At 43.4% G+C, this 25,219-nt stretch overlaps 1 protein-coding gene across 2 annotated transcripts in view; it reads left to right on the top strand.

The window, feature by feature from the left end:
* Positions 1-25,219, top strand: part of MCPH1 (microcephalin 1) — a 240,879-nt gene that overhangs the window by 20,369 nt on the left and 195,291 nt on the right. For both annotated transcript variants that reach the window (XM_045086169.1, XM_004766753.3), the window contains exons 4-8: positions 11,689-11,776; positions 14,435-14,549; positions 20,108-20,251; positions 21,340-21,429; positions 23,939-25,114. In XM_045086169.1, coding sequence (XP_044942104.1) covers positions 11,689-11,776; positions 14,435-14,549; positions 20,108-20,251; positions 21,340-21,429; positions 23,939-25,114 — 1,613 coding nt within the window. The remainder of the gene's footprint in view (positions 1-11,688; positions 11,777-14,434; positions 14,550-20,107; positions 20,252-21,339; positions 21,430-23,938; positions 25,115-25,219) is intronic.

Raw genomic sequence — 25,219 nt, 5'->3', positions numbered from 1 at the left:
AGATCAGAGAAACTCCAAAATAATTGTTATTACCCAAAGGCAATCTCATTAAGTCCCTTTAAAGGGAACTTAATCACATTTGTAATATAAATTGTTTTTAAAGATTTTATTTATTTACTTGACAGAGATCACAAGTAGGCAGAGAGGCAGGCAGAGAGAGAGAAGGGGAAGCAGGCTCCCTGTTAAGCCGAGAGCCTGATGCTGGGCTGGATCCCAGGACCCTGAGACCTTCCATGAACCTGATCCGAAGGCAGAGGCTTAACCCACTGAGCACCCAGGCGCCCCTATAAATTCTTTTCTTATTGTTGTTTGATGTAATGCAATCAGACTTTAATTATTATATAGAATTAATTACTTATTTTTGTATTTCCTCTTGCTATCTTGAAGACAAGCTTTGTTTTGAATTAAATATATTTAGATTTAAATATGTGTATATTTTTAACGTGAAAGGTCCCTACCTAATCTACCTCTTCGCTTATCTTCCCTCATTTGGGGGAGGACCGACCACTGAGAATTTGGAATATACAGTTTCAGACATTTTATTAAATACATAGAAATTGCATATATGAATATTTATATGTACATCCATGGAAATATGTAGGTTTTATTTTTTTAATGGAATGCACATAAACTTTTTAAATTAACATTATATTAGACAACATTTTTCCATGTTTGTACAGTGATACCTTTTTTAAAAACATATACAACCTAATTTGTTTAACTGATCTGTTACTGAATATGAAGTTTTCCATTTCTTTTTGTTTCTAGTCAGAAATTGTATAACACTGAATGTCTTTGTGTGCATTGCCTCTTATAGATGTGTAACTTTTACCATAGGTTTAAATTCCACAAGTGGATTTTTGAGTTCAGAGGGCTTATCTACTTAAATTTATGATAAGTGCTGTCATAGTACCTTCTGGAAAGAGCGCACTAAGTTGTCTTCTAACACTGTAAAAGAACACTTGTTTCCCATAACTGTTATACTCTGAGTTGCCACTTTTTAAAATCTTTCCTATTTTGGTGATGAAAAAATAGAATTTATTTCATTTGCATTTTCTTGATTTTTAGTGAGCTTGAACTTTTTTCAGCAGAACTGAGAGGCAACGGCTGAACTGACCATTGTTTTATATGTCCTGTTCTACATTTACTGCCTGTCCAGGCCTTTGCTCATGTTTCCCCCGAAAATGGTGGCAGTAAGTATGTAACGTCACTAGGTGTCACTAGAATCCCATTTTGTTGGGCTCTTTCCTGGCATGTTTCTTCTGAGAGCAGACCGCTGTGTAACAGCAACTGATAAAAATTCTGACGGTTTCTTTGGACGCGAGACACTTTTGTATTGAAGGCAAAAGGAATAAAGGTCAAGTTGGCTGTCAGTTCCGTGAAGGAAGGCTGATCTAACAGGTACATTGGAAATAGAGTTCACAGGCGTTTGTTTTGGCCCACTTGAGAACGGGGCATTGCCTGGATGCCCGTCCACCGCGGCATTTCATGTTTCCTACAGACAAGCACATTTTCTTGCATGACCCCACGCGGACACTTACGTTAGGAGGTTAATACAGACACCACTGCCGTTGAGTTCTGAGCCGGTTCTGGTCTCAGCAGCTGTCGAAGCCGCGCACCGCACCTGGTCAGCCCAGTTCCTCACCTCCCTTACTCAGTCTGGGATTACCTGGTGTTTCCCGATGAGATTATCTGAGCTCTGCACCTCTTGCCTGAATAACCCTCTTGGTGTGGGGTGGTGCTGGTGGTGGTCACAGTGGTGCCAGTCAGGCCTCTGCACTGGGAGGAAATAATGCTGCCCGCCCTGCCCCTCACCCCCGTGTCTAGTATGGCATTTGAGAGCAAGTGCTTTCACCTACATCACCCGCCGTTTCTCATCACACTCTGTGTGGTGTCTCCTTATTCTAATCACTGGGTTGTAACCCATTGCTATCACTGTTCTTTTAAGGTTTAAATTGTCTTTGATTGGCTAGGGCTGCCCATCCAGTTGACTTCTGTGTTATTTTACCTGTTTCCCAGCATTCTGTGACTGCCTCTTTCTTGCACAACAATTTCATCCAAGCTTGCTTGTTCCATCTCTTTCCCAGCCCAGCGTTCAGCCTTTTCTCCAGGGATCCCTGGTTCCTTTTACTGGAAATGGTATCTTGAACCCTAGTCTGGGTGCTAGGGTGCACTCTGTGCCATCAGGTGTTGCTGCTCCCGCGCCCTCTGGTGGACAGAGGTAGTTACGCATGTGTGTTGTAAAACACCGCTGTACTTATACTCCGTGTCTAGTGAGCCAGGTTCCCACTGATACCCGCAACATCGGTCCCAAACCAGGGGGGGATCATTCTCGTCCTCATCTTCTTCTGGTGTTTGTAGCTTTGTTCTCAGACTGTGAGAAACCTGACTCCGGGTATCCTTGTTAGCAGAGCAGTTAATCAAGTATGTGGGTGCCTAGTCTCTTCTCCAGGGCCATGCCGTTTCTGCACGGCCCCCCTCGTCCGCTCAGGCTTGGATTCCCCTCCGCACTGGACCTGTTCTCTGCACAGATGTCCTCTTTACCCCACTGGCCCCTACTTGGGGGACCTTCTACATCTGTCTAAATTCTGATACCTCTCATTTTGCCTTGCCCCTCCGTCTATGTGGACACCCTTCTCTGCCTTCCTGAGCTCCAGCACCCCATGCTGGGCCATCCCTCACACAGATGCCCCCATCTCAGCCTCTGGGAGGCCCCCCAGTGGATAACACAAGTCTTATAGGGGTCCACCCTTGCCTCACCGGTTTGGCTCTAGGACAGAATAGGTAGGTGAATTGGAATTGGAAGGGCAGATTTCTTATCTACTCTTACCTTGAGATCACATGCTGCTGAAATTTGGGAAATGATCTGACAGAGTTCAAAGTTACCCTTAAACTTTTAAAGTTTCTTAAGCCTATTCCTGTGATTAAAAGCTATGTGTTAGTAGTTACAGGTATTTTTTTATTTTAAGATTTTATTTATTTATTTGACATAGATCACAAGTAGGCAGAGGCAGGCAGAGAGAGAGGGGGAGGCAGGCTCCCCACCGAGCAGAGAGCCTCCATCCCAGGACCCTGGGATCATGACCTGAGCCGAAGGTAGAGGCTTAGCCCACTGAGCCACGCAGGCGCCCCAGTAGGACAGGAATTTTTTAAAACGTACCAATTGGGTTTTTCTGTTTGTATCAAACTTTCAGTGTTCTGTGTTCATTAAAAGCAAAGCAGCCCCCAAATTATCTACTGTTACCAGTTAAAACACCAGCTCAAAAGTAGGACATTTTGCCTATCTCAGATAGCATGGGTTTATTGAAAGATAAGACCTAATATTTATAAATCAGTCAGTAAATAATATCAGAATAATGGGTTTCTTGTAGTTTTAGAGCAACAGTTCTCAAATCATGGTCCAGGGACTTCTGTGGTCTCCGGACCCTGTAAGGGGTCAGCAGGGTTGAAACTTTTTATATGAATAAGATGTTATTTGCCTTTTTCCCTCTAATCTTCTCAGGAGGCTATAGTGTTATTTAGGGGGCATGGCATACATAGTACATGGAATGCTGAAGCAGATGTGAGAATCCAGCTGTTTATTGACATTTGCAAAAACATATGGCCATGCCACTTTTCTTCCTTTTTTTCCTGTTTTGGGAAATACTTTTCATAAAAGCTATTATTTTTGTTAACATGTATTGAGTTTTATTATTGTTGTTTTTAAATGAATTAACAATTACATATTTTAAGAACTCAGTTTTATTTATTTTTTGATAACTGCTCAGTTTTAATTTGTTATAATAAATATCCATATGTATAACTCACATAGAAAGGCTTTGAGGTCCTTGAATTTTTTAAAGTGAAAGAGATTTTGAGTCCGAAATACTGCTTCACAGTTCAGTTTGTGTCTATGGTTTCTGACGACTGTTTGAGCTCCCACTGTGACTGCGGGTCTTGCTTTGTGTGTGTGTGGGGGGCGGGTAGAGTGCACACATCCCTCTTCCTGACCTGTGCCCTGTGGGAGGTCCTCCACATTGTCTTGTTCCATTTTACTGTTGAAAGGGATTTTTCTCCTCCAGGTCAAGTACTTTCCCATTGCCCCAGCTTTTGAAGAGGTAGTGAGTGAAGGCAACAGGATGGGGCTGGTGACATAGGGTGCCGGTGGCAGCACCCGGGGAGTTGATCCGGTGGCAGTAGAGGGTTTGTCCTGAGGGCGGGATTGGAGGGCCGGATGGGAGGCCCGTGGAGCAGGCTTGTGGTGGGAAGTGCCACCATTCCTTAGCTCTCAAGGGAGAAAGAGCTCTTTGGAATGGAGCCCAGGCAGGGCTTCTCAGAGGGAAGGATGACACAAGCTGCTTTGTTCCCTGTTGGCTCTGAAGTAGCAGCAATTGAAGATCAAAAAAGTTGGTTCTGCTTTTAGGGGCATCTCTTCAAACACTTCTCTGCTTGGCCACTGGATGGGAGGATAGTGTTATTTTACGTTTCTGAAGAAGCGCAGAAATCAGCTAGTGAGCTCGTTTTGTTCAGTAGATTTTGATTGCGTGCCTGATGATAAACACAGGTTTTAATGTAGTGGCTGTTCAGTATTTTACTAAACATGTGAGCATACCTGTTGTTTGCATGCATAGAATGACATCACCGGTATTATGGGCTGCCTGTTTCTTTGTTGTGGAAGATTGTATAGAAACCCAAGGTAGACTCAGAAGTGTGTCTCTGCATTTTTCCACACGACCAAATGACAGATACCTTGTTGGGTTCTTATTGCCAGTAAGGTCTGAATATGTCTTCTACATCACCTGGGTCAGGCACACATTTTACCCAGTTGAATCAAGCGTTCCCACAAACTCCTAACTAGTAGAGGATACTTAACGAGTTTTGTGAACTTGGACCAGTGATCTCCTGTGAGCTGCATTGTCTTCAGTTGTCACATATGAGAAAATGATATGGCAGTATTTATCTACCAGGACTGCTGTGAGGTTCTTGTGAGCTGGTTGAGCTTTATGATGCTGCTGATTGTAACTTAAATATTGTGTATATGATGGTGCAGTTATCCTGATTATTTTCATACAAGCCTTATGTCAGGATGCTTCCTGGCCAACCCCGTTTTGCGGTTTTGTTGTTTGTAACAGTGGGAAATAGGTGATGTTTCACTGGAGTAAGAAGAAGCTGGTAGACCCTGTTCAGGGTACAAATTGGTCATTAACGGACCTTTGTTTTAAAAGAGGCATTCCTAAGAAGTATTTCTCTCCTTCCTCGCTTTATCGTTGATGCCTGTTTCTTATTTCTTTCTTTGGATCCATTATTCTACCTTCCCTATTCATTATCCGTTTTCTGTGGGCCTAGGTGATTTCTTTGTTTTTAAAAAAAAACCCTACAAAAATGTAATTTACATAAAATGAAGTATACCCATTTCAAGGGTACCATTCACCGAGTTTTGACCCATGTTACCACCGCTACCACAGTCAAAATACTGTGAGCATTTTCACCATCCTGAGAAGTTCCCTCGTGTCCCTTTGCTGTCACCTTCCCTGCCTCAGGCCCCCTTGTCCCTCGATACTTAACGAGTTTTGTGAACTCACCTGGTTTTGAGCACTCACCTGGTTTCTGGCCCTGTAGCGCAGCGTTGCTTATTCTAGGGTCTTACATAAAGGGAATCATCCAGTATGTGTTATTTTATTCCTGGCCTCTGTTTGACATGATGCTTTTGAAACTTATCTCTATTGTTACGTGTATCAATATTTTAATTTTTTTTATAGCTGAATGATATTCTTTTGTATGGATATACCACAGTTTGTCCATTCATCTGGTAGTGGACGTTTGGGTAGTTTTCTGTTTTTAGTTATTATGTTATTATTTAGTTATTATGTATTTAGTTATTATTATTTAGTTATTATGAGTAAAATTGCTATGAATAATCACATTCTTGTCTTTACACATTTTTATTGCTTTTGGGCCATTACCCAAACTGTTTTCCAAGGTGTTTGTATCATTTTACATTCCTACTTGAAGTGTGTGACTGTTCCATTTGCTCCACATTTTCACCAATACTTGGGATTTATCAGTCTTTAATTTTAGCCATTCTAGTGGATTTGTAGTGGTATCTCCTGTGTTTGTTTTTTTGTAGCAGTTCTTTTTCAGATATAATTCACCCATCGAAAGTGAACAATGTACTGACCTTTTTTTGTTTTTATTTTTGTTTTTTTCAGTTTTTATTTTTTATTTTATTTTTATTTTTAAATTTAGTTTAATTTTACTTTTCAGTGTTCCAAGATTCATTGTTTATGCACCACACCCGGTGCTCCGTGCAATACGTGCCCTCCTTAATACCCACCACCAGGCTCACCCAACGCCCCCAATCCCCTCCCTCCAAAACCCTCAGTTTGTTTCTTCTTCTTCTTCTTCTTTTTTTTTTTTTTTTAAGATTTTATTTATTTATTTGACAGAGAGAGATCACAAGCAGGCAGAGAGGCAGGCAGAGAGAGGAAGGGAAGCAGGCTCCCTGCTGAGCAGAGAGCCCTATGTGGGGCTGAATCCCAAGACCCCAGGATCATGACCTGAGCTTTAACCCACTGAGTCACCCAGACGCCCCCTTCAGTTTGTTTCTTAGAGACCACAGTCTCTTATGGTTCCTCTGTTTTTGTTGTTTTTAAAGATTTATTTATTTGAGAGAGAGCCCGAGCCCACATGTGAATTGGGGGAGGGGCAGAGGGAAAGAATTGCAAGCAGAGGCCTCCTGAGCCTGGAGCCCCACTGGGGCTGAATCTCACAACCCCGAGATCATGCCCTGTGGTGAAATCAAGAGTCTGATGCTTGACCCATGGAACCACCAGGTGCCCCTTGTTTTTAAGTAAACTGTACACCCAGCATGGGGCTCAAACTCCTGACCTTGAGATCAAGAATCACATGCTCTACTGACTGAGCCTGCCAGGGGCCCCTGTAATTCAGTGTTTTTTACTATAATTACAGAGTTTTGCAGCCACGAACACCATTTAGAACGTTCTTATCACCCTAGAGTGCGACGTTGTACCCTTTACAGCACCCTCCATACCCACCAGCCCAGGGTAGAAACGGATCGGCTGTCTCCAGGGATTTGCCTCTTGGGAACATGTCATGCGAGTGGAATCAGACAATGTGCGGTCTTTGTGCCTGCCTGCTTTCTCTTAAAATAATGTTTTTGAGATTCTTCTGTGTTGTAGCATGTACCAGAATTTCACTTTTTTAAATTATCAAGTAATATTCCATTGTATGGCTAGATTGCATCTATCCATATCATGTATGATTTGTGAATATTTTTTCCCATTCTTTGGGTTTTTATATGTCCATTGCAGTTCCCTGTGAAGCAAAGGGCTCTAATTTTAATGAGGTCCAGTTTGTTTTTTGTTATGTTTTTGATGTTATTTAAGAAACCGTTGACAAATCTGAGATCAGGAAGATTTACTTCTATATTTTCTTTTGAGAACTTTATAGTTTTAACTCTGACAGTTTAGATCTTTAATCCATTTGGAGTTAGTTTCTGTGCATGGTGTGAGGTAGGGGTCTGATTTCATCCTTTTTTGTGTGGTATCTGGTTGTCCCAGCATCATTGTTGAAAAGATGATTCTTTCCCAGTGATTTTTGTCATAATTAACTAGGCGCTTCTGGGTAGTTTAGTGGGGTAAGTGTCTGACTCTTGATTTTGGCTCAGGTCGTGATCTCAGGATTGTGAGCTCTGCTTCAGGCTCTGCACTCAACAGGGAGCCTGCTTGAGATGTTGCCCCCCCGCCCCCCCGCCTGCCCACCTCCATCCCTACTCACTCTCCCTCTTTCTCTCTCTTAAAATTTAAAACAAACAAACAAACCCAACCATATATATGAGGATCCCCTCTGGCTTTAGTGTGTATTTCCCTGATGACTTTTACTAAGTGTAAGATCACATGCTTAGTGACTGTCTTTGATTTGAATCTTTTGCCCACTTATAAAAGTTGGGTTTTTGTCTTTGTAATATTAATTTATGGGCTATTTTTGTACATTATTCATATCAATATTTTTGGTCAAATACACATACTGTAAATATCTGATCTCAGTCTATGACTGACTTTTCATTTTCTTTGTTATGTCTTTCAGAACACACCAGTTTTTTATTTTGTTGAGATGCAGTTTTCCATTTTCTTCTTTTATGCTTTGTGTCTTTGATAATCTGTCTGAATGTCTTGGCTTACTTTGAAATTGTGAATCTTTTCTTCCATTTTCTTCTAGAATTTATGGTTTTGAACTTTATATTTAGTTGTGTGTGCACGTGTGTGTGTGTGTGTGTGTGTTTAAGATGAGGTCAAAGTGTTTCGTTCTACAGTGAACACCTTTGCTCCTAGAAAATACCTTTTTTGAGTACTTACTCTCTGCCAGGCCTGGCTGTGACTGTCGTAACTAGACAGGCATATTCACTCCCCTCGTGGAACTTAGTTTTAATGAAACAAGGTTTGTAAGTGCAGGGTTTGGGGAATCCTCTGAAGGGAACAGGAGGGGCGTAGCCACAGCGCCCGTTTGGCGTTGGTTTCGCTCCGGACACAGTGGCTGGGGAGACCCCTTGCAGTGGGTGACCTGTGAGCTGAGGTGAAGAGGACGTGACGGAACTCGGTGTACAGAGCCTTGGGGGGCCACTTTTCTGCGGAGTCAGAGGTCGTGGCCTGAGACGGGGTGATGCCAGTGTGTGTGAGGGCCTGCGGGCATCAGTTGTAGGCTCTCTGCGGAGAGGAAGCTTAGAGGCAGGGACAGGCTCCTGCAGGGCCCCGGGAGGGATTTGAATTTTACCGTGTCTCTGTTCTTAGTGTCAGCCCCACCCGTGGGGCTCTGCTGGGTGAATTCTTGTGGGTAAAGCGCAGCACCTGAGTGTAACTAGGCCCAGGCCTGAACTTGCTGTCCTCTCTTAACTGCGTCCTGACTTCATTTTCTGTCTTGGTTTAGGTGCCCTGGCTTTCCCTGTTGTGCCAGCCGGAGCCCTTTGAATCAGAACGCCTAGTTTCCTGTCCCCATCCTGTTATGGAGAGGGCCCCGCACACACAGGAAAGAGAGAAGTCAGCTCTTAGTACAAGGCTTGTAGTGAAACAGTGCTCCCTCCTCACCCCTTCCCCCAGTTCCTGCTCCCCAGGGCTAACACCTCTCCACCTGCCCTCTTGCTGCAGCTCCGTCCTGACCTTTGAATTCCCCCTTTTTTTTAACCCTGGCTCTGCTGCTGCCTTGACTTCCCGGTTTCCAGCACTGTCTAGACTTTGTAGTTTGCAAACACCAATTTAGCTCCCCCAGCGCTGCGTTCTGGGGGACCCCACGCATGTACGAGCGCCTGCTCATTGCACCCACACTGCCTCTCTCCTGATTCCATAAATAAAAATCAGCAGCGGATGAGCTAAATCCGCAGTTTTGCTTTACATTGTTATGACTGGGAAAGTCGTTTTAGCTGAATCTGAAAATGCACACAACACGTTTCCTTCTGTGTGACCCTTGTGCTACCTGAACGCAGCCTGGTATCCTTGAGTCCAGTGCGTCCCTGGTCCAAGTTGTCTGAAACCCGAGCCCATTACCTGCTTTGGTGGCCAGAGTGAGTGGGGAGCAGTGGCCCTGACTGTGGGCACAGTTGGGGGTGCGGTTGCTGCTCCCCAGACCTGCTCTTGCTGCCGGCGCCCTGGAGGTGTGAGGAGAGGGGTTCAGTCCCTCGTCCTCCGTCACCCAGCTTCCAGGCTCGGGTTTCCTTTTCTGTATTTGCTTTTCAGTTCCCCAGACATCTCTTATCTGCTCTTTGTTTCTGTTGGTCTGTGTCATTTTGTTTTCCTTGATTGTCATTTGAAGGGGGTTTTGGGGGTAGGAGAGAAAAACACATGTGCTCAGACCCCCAGTTGTAACAAGAGCTCAAGAACATTCCATTTTTATTTCTAAATGTTGCTCATTCAGGGTTCTCCACCCAGTCCCACGGGTTCGGTGAAACCTGTAGCATCTCCTGCCCCCAGTCCCTGACTGGACTCCTTGCCCTCATGTCCTGCTCCTGGAAAACATCCTGCAGAGTGGCCTGTCCAGGCTCGCCCCAGATACAGCCTTCAGGGTGACCAGGGTGACCCTTTTCTGTCGCTGGTGCCCTCGCTCCAGTGCGCTCCTGCAGTCCCACCGAGTGGTGTCTGTTTTCCCAGAATTGTCCCGCTGTTGTTGGCTTTGCTGCGCCTTTGTCTGTGCTCGTCTTCCAGACGGAAGACCTGCATCCTCCGAATGTGCTTCCTCATCAGAGTTTATCTGACGGTCACCTCCCACCCGCAGCTTCTCCCACTCCGGCCCCGGCCCCGTAGTATCACCGGAGCTCTCTCCAGCTTCTGCCCTACCTTGTTGTTCTCTTATCATAATTATTGTGCTGTGGTTGTTTGTTAATTTTTGCATTTTCTGCAAACTTCTTTCATGGCTGGCTTAATAAAGACAGTTGCACTGTTCCGTTTACGTCTGCAGTGTATCAGGATCTCACACACACACTCACATACACACACACACACGTGCACACATCGTTTAGCTTTAACTCCATTGTGTGCTCATGAGAGAGAAATGAAAAAGGCAAAGGAAGCCTTCTTGTGATAGAAAATTTTGACCTCACATGCCCTTGGAAGGGGCTTAGGGACCCTAGGGTCTTCTGACTACACTTTGAGATTCATTAGCCTAGTGACAAATAGTATTGTCAGTTTGGTATGTAGTCTTCCAGACTTTGCTTAAAATGAGAAATGTTGTTTTATGTACAGTATACAGCATCATGTTCACATTTCTGCAGTTTTGTCTTTTTCTTAATGTATTTAAGACTTTTCTGTGTGAATATGGATATATTTGCCCTATTCTTTTTCACATTATATTCCAATTATATTTTCAACTGTCATTCGCATGCTAAATGTTGAATGTGACAGGCTTATGAAATACAGTTGGAGATGTGTTTAGGGGCCATATTTTAAAAAGACTGAAACAACAGGTAGGTGAAATTATTCTATAAACACAGTGATTGAAGGCTTGTGATGTGGGTTTTGGAGAGATGATGTTTTAAGCTTAATCTTTCAGTAATAATATGAATGAAAAGAGTAGGAAATATAGGTAGGAGATCATTTTGAAAACTATTGTAATTGTTTAGATTTGAGTGTCTGAATGTTTAGAAGTAGGTCCTGGGATTCCCAAGACGGCGGCGTAGTGAGAGTGGAAATGACAGACTGGTGACAGGCAGACAGTTAAGGTACGCGGGGCATGGCCGAGAGAAGCTGGTGTGGCCCACCCTGCTCTCTGGTGAAACACCAGTTTTAGGGGCAAGATAATCTTTCTGGTTGAATTTCTCTAAGGCCCTTCTAGCTCTAGATTTCTCCACTTATGTCCTGTTTGCTCTTCTACTGTTGGTTTAACAGCATGTGCGTATACCTTAAAGATGCCCCGCACTCATCAGTTTGAAGGCTGTCACAAGCCTAAAGTTGTGTAAAGACTGCTTCCCTTACTGCCTCTTGGTTCTACACTTACACTTTAAAAACACTGTAGAGAGACTATTTTGGAAAGTAGAATTTATATTGCCCTTCGTATTTTATTATAAATGTAGTTACTTTAAAAGCCATGCCTGTTAACGTGGCCTTGGCATCTCTTAAATTGCTAACTGGCACACGTGCCGGCGCGGTGCTGTGGGACTCTAACAGGAACGAGCGCTCATTCTGCTCCGTCTGTTGACTTGCACAGGTGCCGGACAGCCAGGGCACACGTCGATGAAGCGCTCTTCCCTGCGGCGAACACCAAGGAACACCTGCCGAGCCTAATTAAAAAAAAAGTAAGTATGTGATTTCGACAGTGGCTGTTACGAAATTTATTCGTTCTTTTATTCCTGCAAAGTGACACTTTGTGGAATATATTCAGGAGGTATCTTAGGTATTGGAGTTGATGATACTGTTCTCTCCACATGGGGTTTTTAAGGAAGTTATAGACGTTAGTGTACCTTCTGAGTGCTTTGATGTGATTTGTGGGAAGTGGAAGAGCTGTCTGGCCAGTGGAAAACTAAAATTTGCCAAGAGACCAGCAGACGTGCAGGTGCACTGCAAACTGCTTTGGAATTTGGTTTGTTACGTCTTTAGCAAAATACCTCTGTTCTGCTGTTTAGTTGGAAAATTTCTAAAGTCTGATGCAGAAATATCCAAGTTATTTATTAAGTTATTTATTATGGAAAATCCATAGTGCAGACTTAAAGACACTGCTTTCCTTTGAGGTCTAGTTCACATTTGATCCACAACATTTTCACTCTTTTATTATTTAAAAGTTTTAGTTGTGATTTCTTTATTTGTGGGAAAATGGTTTTCTAGTAAGTGGTCAGTGTTGCTCTGTTTTCATGTGAGGGTCCCTGTTGAGGAGGAGATTTGCAGACTTTGTCCAAACTGAGTTAGAAAGACTAGACGCATACATTTCCTGTAGGTTAAGGAAGACATTCCCCTGGGTGGTCGTAGATTTTCTGTAAATGGTGACTCCTGTATCTTGGACATTTCCTCTTGGGCAGGCCAGATTTGTAGGGCAGTGATGGACAAACTCAAGTCTCTGTTCAGATCCCCTTTGTTTAGAGGTGAACTAGAGCTTCTAAGTCCTTACTCTTTCTGATACGCCAAGCAGTGGCTGTGTCTACCCTTTTAGAAGTAAAGGACTTATTTTAAAACCACACTAATAAGGAGTGTATTTCCATCGTAAAACATTGAGTAAACACAGATAAGGCAGATACCTCTCTTAGTGTCTTTTTCCTCAAAGTAAGCAATTTTTGGGTTGAGTTGGGTCCTTGAAGATCGGATGGTCTTCAGGACACATACATTACAGACACACACACATACACACACATGTTTTGTACCAATGAGGTTCTGTGTTACATGTATTGTCTGGGAGATAATGCTTTTCTTCTTCTCGTAACAGTGTGTGTTTGACCGTTTCATGACAAGTGTAGGCCTTCACTCAAGTGCAATTGTGAAGCAAACATGACTTCAGACTGTGATTATTTTGGGCTCTTTGACAAGGTTTTCAGTTTTACTCTCCCTCATTCTTTCTGTTGCCAGTCTGACCTTCTTGTTTGCTGTTCTGAAAGTCACCGAGCGTATTTGCAATTTGCAATGCAATGGCTCTATATCTGCTCCCTCTATCTGGAGCACACTTTCCCCACACTTCATGCATGTTTCCCTTTTTCTAACTTGAGTAGGGCTTTGTGCCAGTTCCTTTCTCAGGGTGACCCCCTCTGAGCACCCCGTGTACAGCAGTGGTTCCTTCCCACTGTGCCAGCTGTCCTGCTCCCACTCGTCTGCGGCTTTCCTTTCTAGCTGCAGGACTTACTCCTTTCTGCGTACTGTAAGGATGGTGGCAGTTAGCTAGGGTTGTTGCTAATGAAGATTCACGGGAGCCTAAGGGATAATGCTTGAGAGTCTGGGGAGCACCCTGGGACCAGGGAGTCGTAGGGAAGACTCTTGGGTTGTGCTGAGTTGGGTCCTTGAAGATCGGATGGTCTTCAGGACACATACATTACAGACACACACACATTGTAATGTCAGCACATTACCTCCCCCAACAGGAGAGCCCTCCCACTGGGAGTTGACCAGCTCTGGGAGTACAAATGCCCCCAAGTGCTCTGGACTTGCGGTTACAAAGCAACATTGTGCAGTAGGACATTGCATGCTGTGCTTGTACTTTGGGGAAAACAGTTCAGGCCAGTTCCAGGCCCGCTGGAATTAACCCTCCTGACACACATAGCCTCTAGTTTACTTACTAATGATGTTAATTTTCTGTCGTTTTTTAATAGAGATAAGCTTCTGATATCAAGATTCTTCCTTTCTCCAAGACCAGTGCATGACACATACATTTCTGTTAAATAATAAATGAGAGCGAGATGCTCAGTCAAGAACACAAGAGTGGGCGTGGGAAGGTTAACCCAAGACTTTCTTTGGATGTTAGTCTGGGGCGTCATCCTGTTTGTCACACCTTGATTGTGTAGTTTGAGTTCTGGGGTTTTACTAGCAGAATAGAATTACGGTGATTTAAAGACAAAGCAGGATTCAATCTTGTTTCTTTCTTTGGTAGTTAGAAGATAATTGCTTTTGTATTCTGTTACTATGTTATGATTTTGGGGGAGGGGGAAAGAGGAGAGATAATGTAAGGGTAACAAAAATAAAGAAAATGAATAAATGACTAATTTTGTTTAAGAACCTTCCTGGAAACTAAGATTGCTGGCATCCTGGAAATGCCTCAGAAAGTGTAGCTCCTTGGTATACGGTCTTGTTTGTCTAGTCTTTCAGTTCTGCAGCCTGGAAAGAAAGAGACACTTCCATTTCGCATGCAGCACAAGGAATGCCTCTGTCCTCAGGTTTTCCTTGCAGTATTGTAACAGGTGTTAGAAGCGTCAGGAACAGGTTGTCTTGTTACACAGCTGCTGGTCAGTAGTATTCATTTATATGTCCTTTCTGCACAGCGGAAGTGTATGCAGCCCAAAGATTTTATTCCTAAAACACCGGAACATGATAAAAGGCTTCAGAAGAAATTTGAAAAAATGGCTACAGAGCTCCAAAGGCAGAAGAGAAGTCTGGGTGAGTCCAGAAGTCGTGCTCAGCCTGTGCACCTGTTTCAGCCACCTGATGGCCGGTGGCGCCCGGCAGACCCCGCTGCAGCCTGCAGGAGACGGACTGTGCTGCTGGAGGCCACGGTGGGAGCTCATGGGTACAAGTCTCCGTCATTGTCCACATCGATGAAACTCTTTACTTTCAGGAATGATTATGGAAAAAACAGATTTTGACTAAGCCCTATTAGACTAAATCCCTCTTCATTTCTTTGTTATTTTGAGTCTCACTTGTGTTTTTACCTAATACTTGGTCTTTTTGTTTTGTTACCTAGAATAGGGAGGTGTTCGTTAACATATTCTTTCTTTATTTCACCTTAAATATAATTTTTAACTTTGAATTATTCCTTAGTAAAGCTAAAAAATAAAATGAAGAAACACATTTCATTGTCTTTGGGCTTTCATAGTACCTATTTACAAATTAACCCATAGTTGTATTTTTGCTCTTTTAAAGGCATATTTTCTTTTAACTTTGGCTGCCTTCTGTTTGCTTTATTTGCCTTCAGCAGTTTGAATTTTATGTTCATTGGTCCAGTTTTCTTTTTAAATATTCTGTTCGGAGTTCACGAGGCCCTTGAAATCTGTGTTCCCATCTGTGTGTGAGTCTGTGTATTGTCTATTGACCCAACCTTATTTTACAGTTCACTAATACAGTCTTCTGCCATGTCTAATCTGCTATAATCCATCTGTTCAGTTCACAATTTTGGTTCTTATATTTTGCAGTTCTAGGGTTTCTGATTTTTTTATAGGTTCTATTACTCTGATTAAATCACCTACATTTTTCTTTTCATCTTTCTTTGCTTCTATCTGCAGTATCTAGAATGCCTGGTTTTTTTTTTTTTTTTGCCTCTGTTGTTTTGTATGGTTTTTTTTTTTTTTTTTTGTCATAAATGTTCTGTCTCTTAGTAGGAATGACAGTTTGCTTCTGTAATTGAAGGCAAGTCATTAGTTATAAAATATGTTTGAAGCTCTAGGCAACATTATTTTCTTAGACAAAAAGTTTCTAGGTTCTCCTACTAAGAAGATGGAGTGGGCCTTGTTGGCTTTATCTGGACTGATTCGAATAGGAGATTCACTGACGAATTTCCGTAAGGCTTGATAGACTTTTGATTTGACATTGATACCAGAGTGTGGCCATCTAGACTGTTCCTTTAAAAAAAAAAAAAAAAATTTACATTATGTTAGTCTCCATATACATCATTAGTTTTTGATGTAGTGTTCCATGATTCATTGTTGTGTATAACACCCAGTTCTCCATGCAATATGTGCAAAATTTTTGTTTATTTATTTGACAGAGAGAGAGAGAGTGCAGGAGCGGGGCAAAGGGAGAGGGAGAAGCAGGCTCCCTGACGTGAGCTGAAGTGAGGTGCTCAACACACTGAGCCACCCAGGTGCCCCCATCTAGACCTTCCCACTGAGAGCCTGGCGTGATAACTAGGATCCCTTCTGCTGACGGTCCTGATCTCCCACTTTCATCTCCTGGTGAAAGTACACCACCGAGAACTTTCTACCATTTTACAGAAGAATTCAGTTTAACTTTTAGTATCCTGCCATTTGTAGCTTCAGATTGGACAACTCTTCTGAAGATAAAATCACATGCATGCGAGGAACAGTTTTCTACTACACCCTGCATAATGGGTTTTGGTGCCACAGAGCCTTTGGTTTTCTGTTTAGTTTGTTGATACTGATAAACACTTAACTTGTGTGTTTGTTTCTCAGAGACTGGACCGTCAGCCTCTTGCCCCAGGTGCTTTAATGATCAGTCCTCCTGGGGATAAAAACATCCACTGCTTGTCAGCTGGCTTCTCAGTGCTCCTCGCCAGAATCTTGACTCTTCTGGTCCTGGTCTCTTCAGTAGTTCCCTGATGCTTTTATGTAGACATTATTTGTATTTTATATAGATTCTGTATTTTCTTTTTCTCTGTGTAGGCGTTAGTTAGCTTCAAGATACTTTGTTTCTTTGTCTTCAATTACTTGTAAAACCTTAAAGCACTTGAACAGTGGCACAATCACGTGTTTATGGTTGTGTTTTGCACAAGGCTGTGAATCACATAGTGGACTTGGGAGATCAGTTAGCTACACATTTCAGGTCTAGGTAGCAACAGGGTGCTTCTCTAGAATAAAAAATTAGGGAAATTTTTATCCTTATGTGTTTAATCATAGTCATTTCTATTCTTTTTTTGTTTGAAATATAATCGACCTAACATATTAGTTTCAGTGGATGATGTAATGATTTGCCGTTTGTGTGTGTTGTGAAATGGTCATAAGTCCAGTTAACATCTATCACCATATGTATCATGTACAAAAATTTTTTTTCTCATGATGGAACTTTTAAGGCCCGGTTTCCAGGCTACTTTGAAATGTGTTTTTGTTCTCTGATTTTGTTTATAGATTCCACATACAGGTGACATCATGTAGTATTTACCTTTTACTGACTTATTTCACTCAGTGTAATGTGCTCACAGTCTATCTGTGCTGTCACTAATGGCAAGGTTTTGTTCTTTTTTTATGGCTGGATAGTATTCCTCTAAGTGTGTGTGTGTGCACACATGCACACATCACGTTTTCTTTATTAATCCGTAGATGGACATGCAGGTTGTTTCTTTGTCTTGGTGATTGATTGTAAATAATGTTGCAGTGAACAGGAGGGGTCAGATATCTCTTTGCATCAGTATTTTCCTTTTTTTCTTCTGTAGTGTTTTCATTTCCTTCAGGTAAATAAATACCCAAAACAGGGATTACTGGCTCTAATGGAAAGTTCGATCTTTAATTTTTTTGAGAAACCTCTGTGGAGTTTTCCACAGTAGTTGCACCAATCTACATTCTCACCAGCGGTACACAGCAGCCCCTTTTCTGTGCTTCCTTGCCAACACTTGTTATTTCTGGTCTTTTTTTTTTTTTTAAGATTTTATTTATTTATTTGACAGAGATCACAAGTAGGCGGGGGGGGGGCGGGGGAAGCAGGCTCCCTGCTGAGCAGAGAGCCCAATGTGGGACTTTATCCCAGGACCCTGAGATCATGACCTGAGCCGAAGGCAGAGAGGCTTAACCCACTGAGCCACCCAGGTGCCCCTATTTCTGGTTTTTTTGATAATAATCATTCTAGTGTACTGTTGGAATCTCATTGTGGTTTTGATGTGCATTTCCCTCGTGATGAGTGGTGCTGACTCTTTTTTATGTACCTGTTGGCTATTTGTATGTCTTCTTTGGAAAAATGTCTTGTTTAGATCCTCTGCCCATTTTAAAAATTGGACTTTTTTTTTTTTTTTGGCTAGATGTACTCTTTTAATTTTTAAAAATACTTTAGAAGATCATAAAACTCTGAAGTACCATATGGGTTTTTGTATTTCTCTTTTTTGCCTTTTTCTCTACCTAAATTCAGTGTTTCAGCCCAATCCCAACACATCATTGGTACATGGAAGCAGTTTCGGTAACTTTATAATGCATAGCATAGAAATAAGAAGCACTCATTCCTCCACTTTTTATTGTAGTGTCTCTTGCCATGTCACGAATTCTCTGCTCTGTATTTTGAAACTTCTCATGCAGAATTATCAAGTTTTATTTTAAATCTGTCAGGGTAATGCAACAAAATTGACAAGAACATTTCGCTTGTATAGGTAGTGCTGCCAGATAACTTCCAAAAAACATTGCCTTTATCCTTTGTTTTTGTGCTGAGTCCTCCCAGTGCCTGATAATCAGGCCTCTTTCTCTTGGTGCCATGCTGGTCCCTCCCTACCAGCCTCGCACTAACTCGTCTCCTTGCTGCTCTGGCCAGACACATGGAGTAGCTCTTGACCTTTCTGCCTGATGCCAGTTACGCACCATGATCCTTACCCTTGCTTCTGAATGATTGCTTGGATCCTCCACTGATTTTCTCTAAGCATCAATCCATGGGAACCCTCCTAGCGGCTCTGTGACTGGGCCCTAGAGGCGCTATGTCCTTAACCATCTGTCAGCTTCCTTGAGTCGAGGGTGTAAACGACAAGTCAGGTGCACACCCCATCCAGGGCTTCCCCTTCCTCACGGCGTCGTAAGGAAGAGCATTTCCGATGAAACTGTATGTTTGATGTGCCCTCCAGCCCCGCATGCCCTCTGTGGTCTGGTCAGCCTCCAGCCTCAGGAGGCTGACCCCTTCAGCCTCAGGTCAGCCTTGTACCGCTCTCCTGTCAGCTTTAGACTCTTGCTTTTTGGGCCTTCCTACACCAGTAATGGTGTATTTAAAAAGATTTGGCAAAATGATACTGAAATTTTTTTTTATCTTTTTGGATTAAATTTATATCTTAGTAAAAATTGCTTTTTAATTACTACAAATATAAGGTATTACAGGTAAAACTGACTTATCTGATATTGGCAGATGTGTAGTTTGAGTTGTTCAAGCTTAAGAGTTGCAAAGGAGAAGATATTGAATGATTCTTGGTCTTTTTACTGGTGGGTGAAGTGGTCAGAGCCCTGACGTTCTCCTTGAGCAAATGCGAGGTATGGATTCCAGAAACACATAGCTGTGCACCCACATCCAGTTTAGCTCTCATTTCACGGCTGATGGACTCCTGACCCCAAAGTTGATGTGTGTGTCCTTTGAGGGTCAGAGAGGGTTGGCTAGGGGTAGTGGTTTCTGAGACTCAGAGTAAACACTACTGTTAGAGGCAGAACTGTTTCTGTGCCCATCTTAGGTTCCTAGCTGGGGCTTTGTTATAAAAAGACAGATTAATGGGAGAAGAGCACAAGTTTTTTTGTGACATGCAGGCTCTCATAGGAGATAAAATCCCAAAGAAGTAGAACCTTAGTGCTTATGTTGAATAGGAGAGGCAGTTGTGGAAAAGTAAGACATAAGGGGAACCAAAGTAGGGTGGGCGTTTCTTTAACAAGATCTGTTTCACAGAATTCTCTTGGCATCAGCTCCCCATGTCTGGTGATAATATGGAGGGGTGCGTCTTTCAAAGGGGGGTTGTACCTCCTGCCTTTAGGAAGAAGCTTGAGGTAGGGGTGGGGGGCGTCCTGATACCTTTCACCTTCTGTGATTTAAGGCATTTTGCTCAAAATAATCCTTATGCCAAAGTGGCATGTTCGGGGTGATACATTCTGCCCTCTTTGTCAAGCGTTTAGGAACCAGATTGCGTTCTAGCTTTACCTTCTCACTGGTTGTATGATCCTGGGTATAAACAAGTTACTTAACTTTGGTGTGTTGATTTCTTCATCTTTACATGGGGAGACGGATAAGCTGATGCACTGGGTTAGGGAAAGGTTGAATGAAGCGGCGCACATAGTGTGCTGGTGATTATTAGCACAGTGCCTGGCATGTGGACATTTCTCAGCAAACGTTGGCCAACAGTTTCCTCACCAGTGTTACTGCTCGTGGGGGTGGCGGGGTGAAGAAAAGACTGTTGGTAGTAGTAAGTAGGTGATGTTGTTGCAGGGGACAAAGAAGACTGGGGGGGTGGATGCGGAGGGGGTGTTCCTCAAAAGAAATCATATTGTTATATTAAAACTTCTGGCCTTTTTTTAGCTAAATAAATTTTTGTTTATTTTCAGATAATGATGTACCTGTTCTCTTATTTGAATCTAATGGCTCATTGATGTATAGTCCCACCATTAAAATGTGCAGCGGTCAGCATAGTGCAATGCAAAGGAGATTACAGGAGATGAAGAAGAAAAGGGAGAACCTCTCCCCTACGTGTAAGTGCTCACGTTTTATAAAGTGAAAATGAGCAGATTGCTTGGTCAGTAAATTGTGGTGGAAAGGTTTTTTTCTCTTTACATATTTTTGTCTTAACAAATCAACAGATTAACAGATTTTTGTCTACATCTGGGTACACTTTGTTAATATTTTCTTCCAGAAAATCTTATGCATCACTGAGATTTTTAAAGCCTATATTGAGTTCATACTTTTAAAACATATATTTTAAGCACATATTGGGTACATAGTTTTTGTATGTATAGGTTGAGAATCCTATTTTTTTTATAACCCCTTTGTAATTTTTAGTATATTTGGGATGTTTTCTTTTCCTTTTTTTTTTTTTTTTTAAGATTTTATTTATTTGACAGAGATCACAAGTAGGCAGAGAGGCAGGCAGAGAGAGAGGAGGAAGCAGGCTCCCCGCTGAGCAGAGAGCCCGATGCGGGGCTCGATCCCAGGACTCTGGGATCATGACCTGAGCCGAAGGCAGAGGCCTTTTAACCCACTGATCCACCCAGGCACCCCTGGGATGTTTTCTTTTTTAAAAAAATAAATCAGGCTCTTCTTTTGAGGGAATCTACATTAGACTAAATATCTCGTGCATTGGTTTTTGTTTTTCTTTATTTCTATTATCTTAATTTTTTAAAAAGATTTTATTTAAGAGAGACAGAGAGTGAGCAAGCATGAGTGGGGTGGGAGACTGAGGAGCCGAGAGAGAAGCAGATGTCCTGCTGAGCCTAGAATCCGACCTGGGGCTTGATCCCAGGACCCTGAGATCGTGATTGGAGCTGAAACCCAGAGTCAGGTGCTTTAACTAACTGAGCCACCCAGGCACCCCTCAAAAGCTCTTCTAACCTTAATTATCCTCTGATTTAATCCTTTTTATAACCTGATATGTGTAGATTATTTTTTATGAATCTCATCATCTGTAATAGATTTGAGTATGTTTTTTGTGCTTACTGTTTTATAGTAGGTCTGGGATATGAAGTACCAGATGTAGATAGGTGTGTGGAAAACCAGGCTTACCATGGGCTTCATCTACTAATGTGTCAGAGTTGTGTCTGATGAAGTGTGTGATTGTTTTCAGCTTCACAGATGCTTGAAAAGTCCCTTGATAACCAAGCCAGCTCCCCAGGTGAAGCTTCTTGGAACATTTCACATGATACATTGTGCTCAGGTAGAATTTTTTTCTTTTTTTGTGGTATATTTAAACTGTGAGAATATGATGAATTTCTCATTTGGAGTTTCTTCTGATATCAAGAACAGTTGGTTAAAAACTAGAATTCATGAAATTAGATATTAAAATAAAAAATAGGTTTTGTAGTACAGTTAGGGCATGAGACATTGCATGATTACAGTTAGGGCATGAGACATCGCATGATTACAGTTAGGGCATGAGACATTGCATGATTACAGTTAGGGCATGAGACATTGCATGATTACAGTTAGGGCATGAGACATTGCATGATTACAGTTAGGGCATGAGACATTGCATGATTACAGTTAGGGCATGAGACATTGCATGAGTACAGTTAGGGCATGAGACATTGCATGAGTACAGTTAGGGCATGAGACATTGCATGAGTACAGTTAGGGCATGAGACATTGCATGATTTAAACCTCCCTTGGCCCCTGTAGTTTTTCTCCTAGGCATTTGCTTTCTTGGCACAGACTCAGTTGCTCATTTGAAAAAAAAAAAAAAAATCATGTTCTGTGTACTAAATTGCATGTTATAGACTGTATTACTGAGAACAGTTTGAGAGCTGCTTCTTTCACACCATGGGCAAAGACACTATGGAACACGGGACTGAGGAGGGTCAGTGAGGTGTGTAGAGATGCAGAAGATAACTGGCAGGATTGCTGTCTAGAAGCAGAGCATTGGAAAGAGTAAAATTAGGGTTTTATATTATGTATACATTTTAAATTGGGAGCCCTAGTTTCAGTTCAAGTGATATTTTTTCCTTCTTATATAGCTTTCCTTTGAGTACATTTGAGAAATGTGCTACGACCACTCAGTTTCACCTGTAGAAGGGCCCACATAGGTAGCATAGATCTGAAAGCCACAGCAGTGACAGATGACAAACGGTAGGAAGGTGTCAGGAGTTTAAATCGCAGCTTCCTGTTCAAGTGTGGCTTATTCTTTTTTTTAAAGATTTTATTTATTTATTTGACAGACAGAGATCACAAGTAGGCAGAGAAGCAGGCAGAGAGAGAGGAAGGGAAGCAGGCTCCCTTCCCTGCTGAGCAGAGAGCCCGATGTGAGGCTTGATCCCAGGGCCCCGAGATCATGACCCGAGCCGGAGGCAGAGGCTTTAACCCACTGAGCCACCCAGGTGCCCCAAGTGTGGCTTATTCTTAACAATCTCTTTGTTGTGTATTGGAAATTATTTACTCATCTGTCTTAAATAATCTTCGTCTTTTTATTTTTTACTTGATGCACTTATTTTATGGACGTTTGACACGAGTGGTAGTAACTAACACAGATTTCATTTTTCCCATCTTGGGCACTGGTCTTTGTGCCTCATGTGCTGTGCCTCATTGAATTCTCTCACTACCATTGTCACCCCCATTGTGTCCATGAGAAAACTAGGCCAGAGAGGTGAAACAGCTTGCAAAAGTGGATGTTGTTTGTGAGTGGCCAGCCCGGGATTCAAAATTAGGCAGTCTGACCTCGGAATTGATGCTGCATGACATGCACACTTGCTTGCCAGCTTGTTGAAAAGTGTGCTCGACTGATGCCGCTGCTTACGCTAAACGTGTCTTGTATTTCTAGTGCCTCACTGGCCACGTTCCATGACGTGGTGTGGGGTCATTGCCGCTCCCACCAGGGGCTTCCCTCTGCTCCCTGCTGGTTACCTCCGTTCTTCTTTAGAAGGAGAGCCTGTAGTAGTTTTGGGTTAGAGGCCTCAGATTCCAGAAAATAGTGCCTGTGCGCTGGGACTATCTAGCCTGAGAGGGACAGATAGGAATACTACTAATACTAGGACGCGTGCTTTTGGGAACTTGCGGCAGAGTGCTGCATAACGGACAAGGATGTGTGTGACTAGACCCGGTGCAGTGGGAGGATCTGGAGAGTTTTGACATCCGAGGTGGGTGTTGAGTAGAACTGATCCAGATTAAAGTGTGGAGTGAAGGCAAGGCCTGGAGGTAGAGAGGTGTGTGTAGCTTTCCGGAGATGGGTGGCAGCCCAGCAGTATTCTCAAGAAATACATAAAATGTGGGAAGTCCGAACCTGAAGGTCTCCCAGCTGGTTCGCTTTTGAGTATAAATGCGGTGTGAGGACCTGCATGAAGAATGGGGGAGTCAGGTGGGCTAGGACGTGTGGAAGGCTAGAACTGGACGTAGTTGGTAGCATTAGTTCTTTCCTTTTAGAATTATTGACCTCCTGAGAATATAGTGACAGAGTGTGGATGCTCTTCCTGGAAGAGAGCGCACGTGTATGAACGCTTGCTCAGAAGGTGAGCTCCCCACTGCCCTCATGCTCTCCCCTCAGTGCCGGGTTCTTTAGTGAGAAATGCTGGCCTGACAGGTGTCCTCAGGTGGAAATGAGAGGAACCAGGATGTGGTCGGTGCTCTTTTTAACCAATAGCAGTGTTTAAGAAGTATGGTTTTATCAGCTAACCGGAAGTTACTTATATAATAATTGAAACCATTTAAAAAGTTAATTCTTCATTAATACTTTCCAGATGAATCCTTTGCTGGTGACCTGAACTCATCTTTTGACGATGTTTGTGGAAAGGTGAGATGTGGAAGTCAGGAAGCGGCACTGGGAGGAATCGTGGATGAAATTGTTTCTTCGCCTGCACTGAAGACAAGGAGCATCCATTCTGCAGCATCTCCTGGTTGCCTCCCTCCGTTAACACCTCAGAAGCCCATGGGTAGTCCTTCCAAAGAAGAGATTCGTGGGCTAGGAGATCCCGCGGGTGAGGTGGTCACCCCCGCCAAGCAGCAGTCCGAGGGAGCGGCCGGAATGGTGTTTGACGAGAAATGCAGCTTGTCTCCTATGTTATCTGCAACCAAATGCCGTCCTTCGGGACAGTCACGATCTGAGAGTTCCTCAGCCAAGAGAAAAAGACGGTCGGAGAGCTTGGGGGCGCCCCCCGAAGAAAGACTGAAGAAGAGGTGCGGTGGGCAGCCTGGCAGGCCGCGGGTGCGGCTGTGGACGTCGGGGCACCCCCTGCCGCTCCCGGCTGGGCCTGCTGGCGAGACTGCGGGCTGCGGCATGTCCTCCTACGATGATTACTTCTCACCTGATAACCTGAGGGAAAGGAGTTCGGAGCCTCTTCTTCCCGGATGTCAGCCATCTGCAGGCCTGGCTCAGTTGAGCCGCAGCGGTGGTCTTTCCCAGACGGAGAGAAGAAACATACTGCACATGGCTGACTTCTCCTGCGTTGGTAGAAGTCCCAGGTCGGTCGACATGACCGACGTAACAGCAAAAATGAGCTCCAGTCTCGAGAAACCGCCACAAGACACAGCAGACACGACGTGGGCTTGCCTGACCTCGGAGGGAACGTGTGCCGCCGAAGGGACCCCAGGCCCTTGTCAACAGGCTGGCGCCCACAGAAGAGCAGGCCCACACGCAGGTGGGAGACGCCGCTCTCACATGGCTGGTGAGCCCGCTGTGCCCCAGGGGCATGGCGGGGAGGGACTTCATGGCGATTTCACTCCTCTGGAAGGGAGCAGCGTAGAAATGGAAGAATTGCTGGTTGTGAGAAGCGGGCAGAAAGAGGACAGCACTTCTCGAATGTGGAACTCCTCTGGCGGTGAAATGCAGTGTGACCGTGAGCTTGATTTAGTGCCTGATTGTACTGTGGACAAAGCTGCAGAAGGAGGGCCACAGCCATCCAGTGCATGCGATGGAAGTATGTGAACCTCTTTTACAAGTTCCTTTGTTGCAGGAATATGTGCTGGTGCATCCCTTTTGGAATATCATTACCACCTTCCCATAATTAAAATAGTTCCGTTTT

This window comes from Mustela putorius, unplaced genomic scaffold (genome assembly GCF_011764305.1).
Source record: "Mustela putorius furo isolate JIRA1106 unplaced genomic scaffold, ASM1176430v1.1 tig00000905_pilon_pilon_pilon, whole genome shotgun sequence".
In the NCBI taxonomy this organism is placed as follows: domain Eukaryota; kingdom Metazoa; phylum Chordata; class Mammalia; order Carnivora; family Mustelidae; genus Mustela; species Mustela putorius.
Note: the sequence above shows the minus strand (reverse complement) of the source record. Positions and strands in the feature narration are given on the sequence as shown.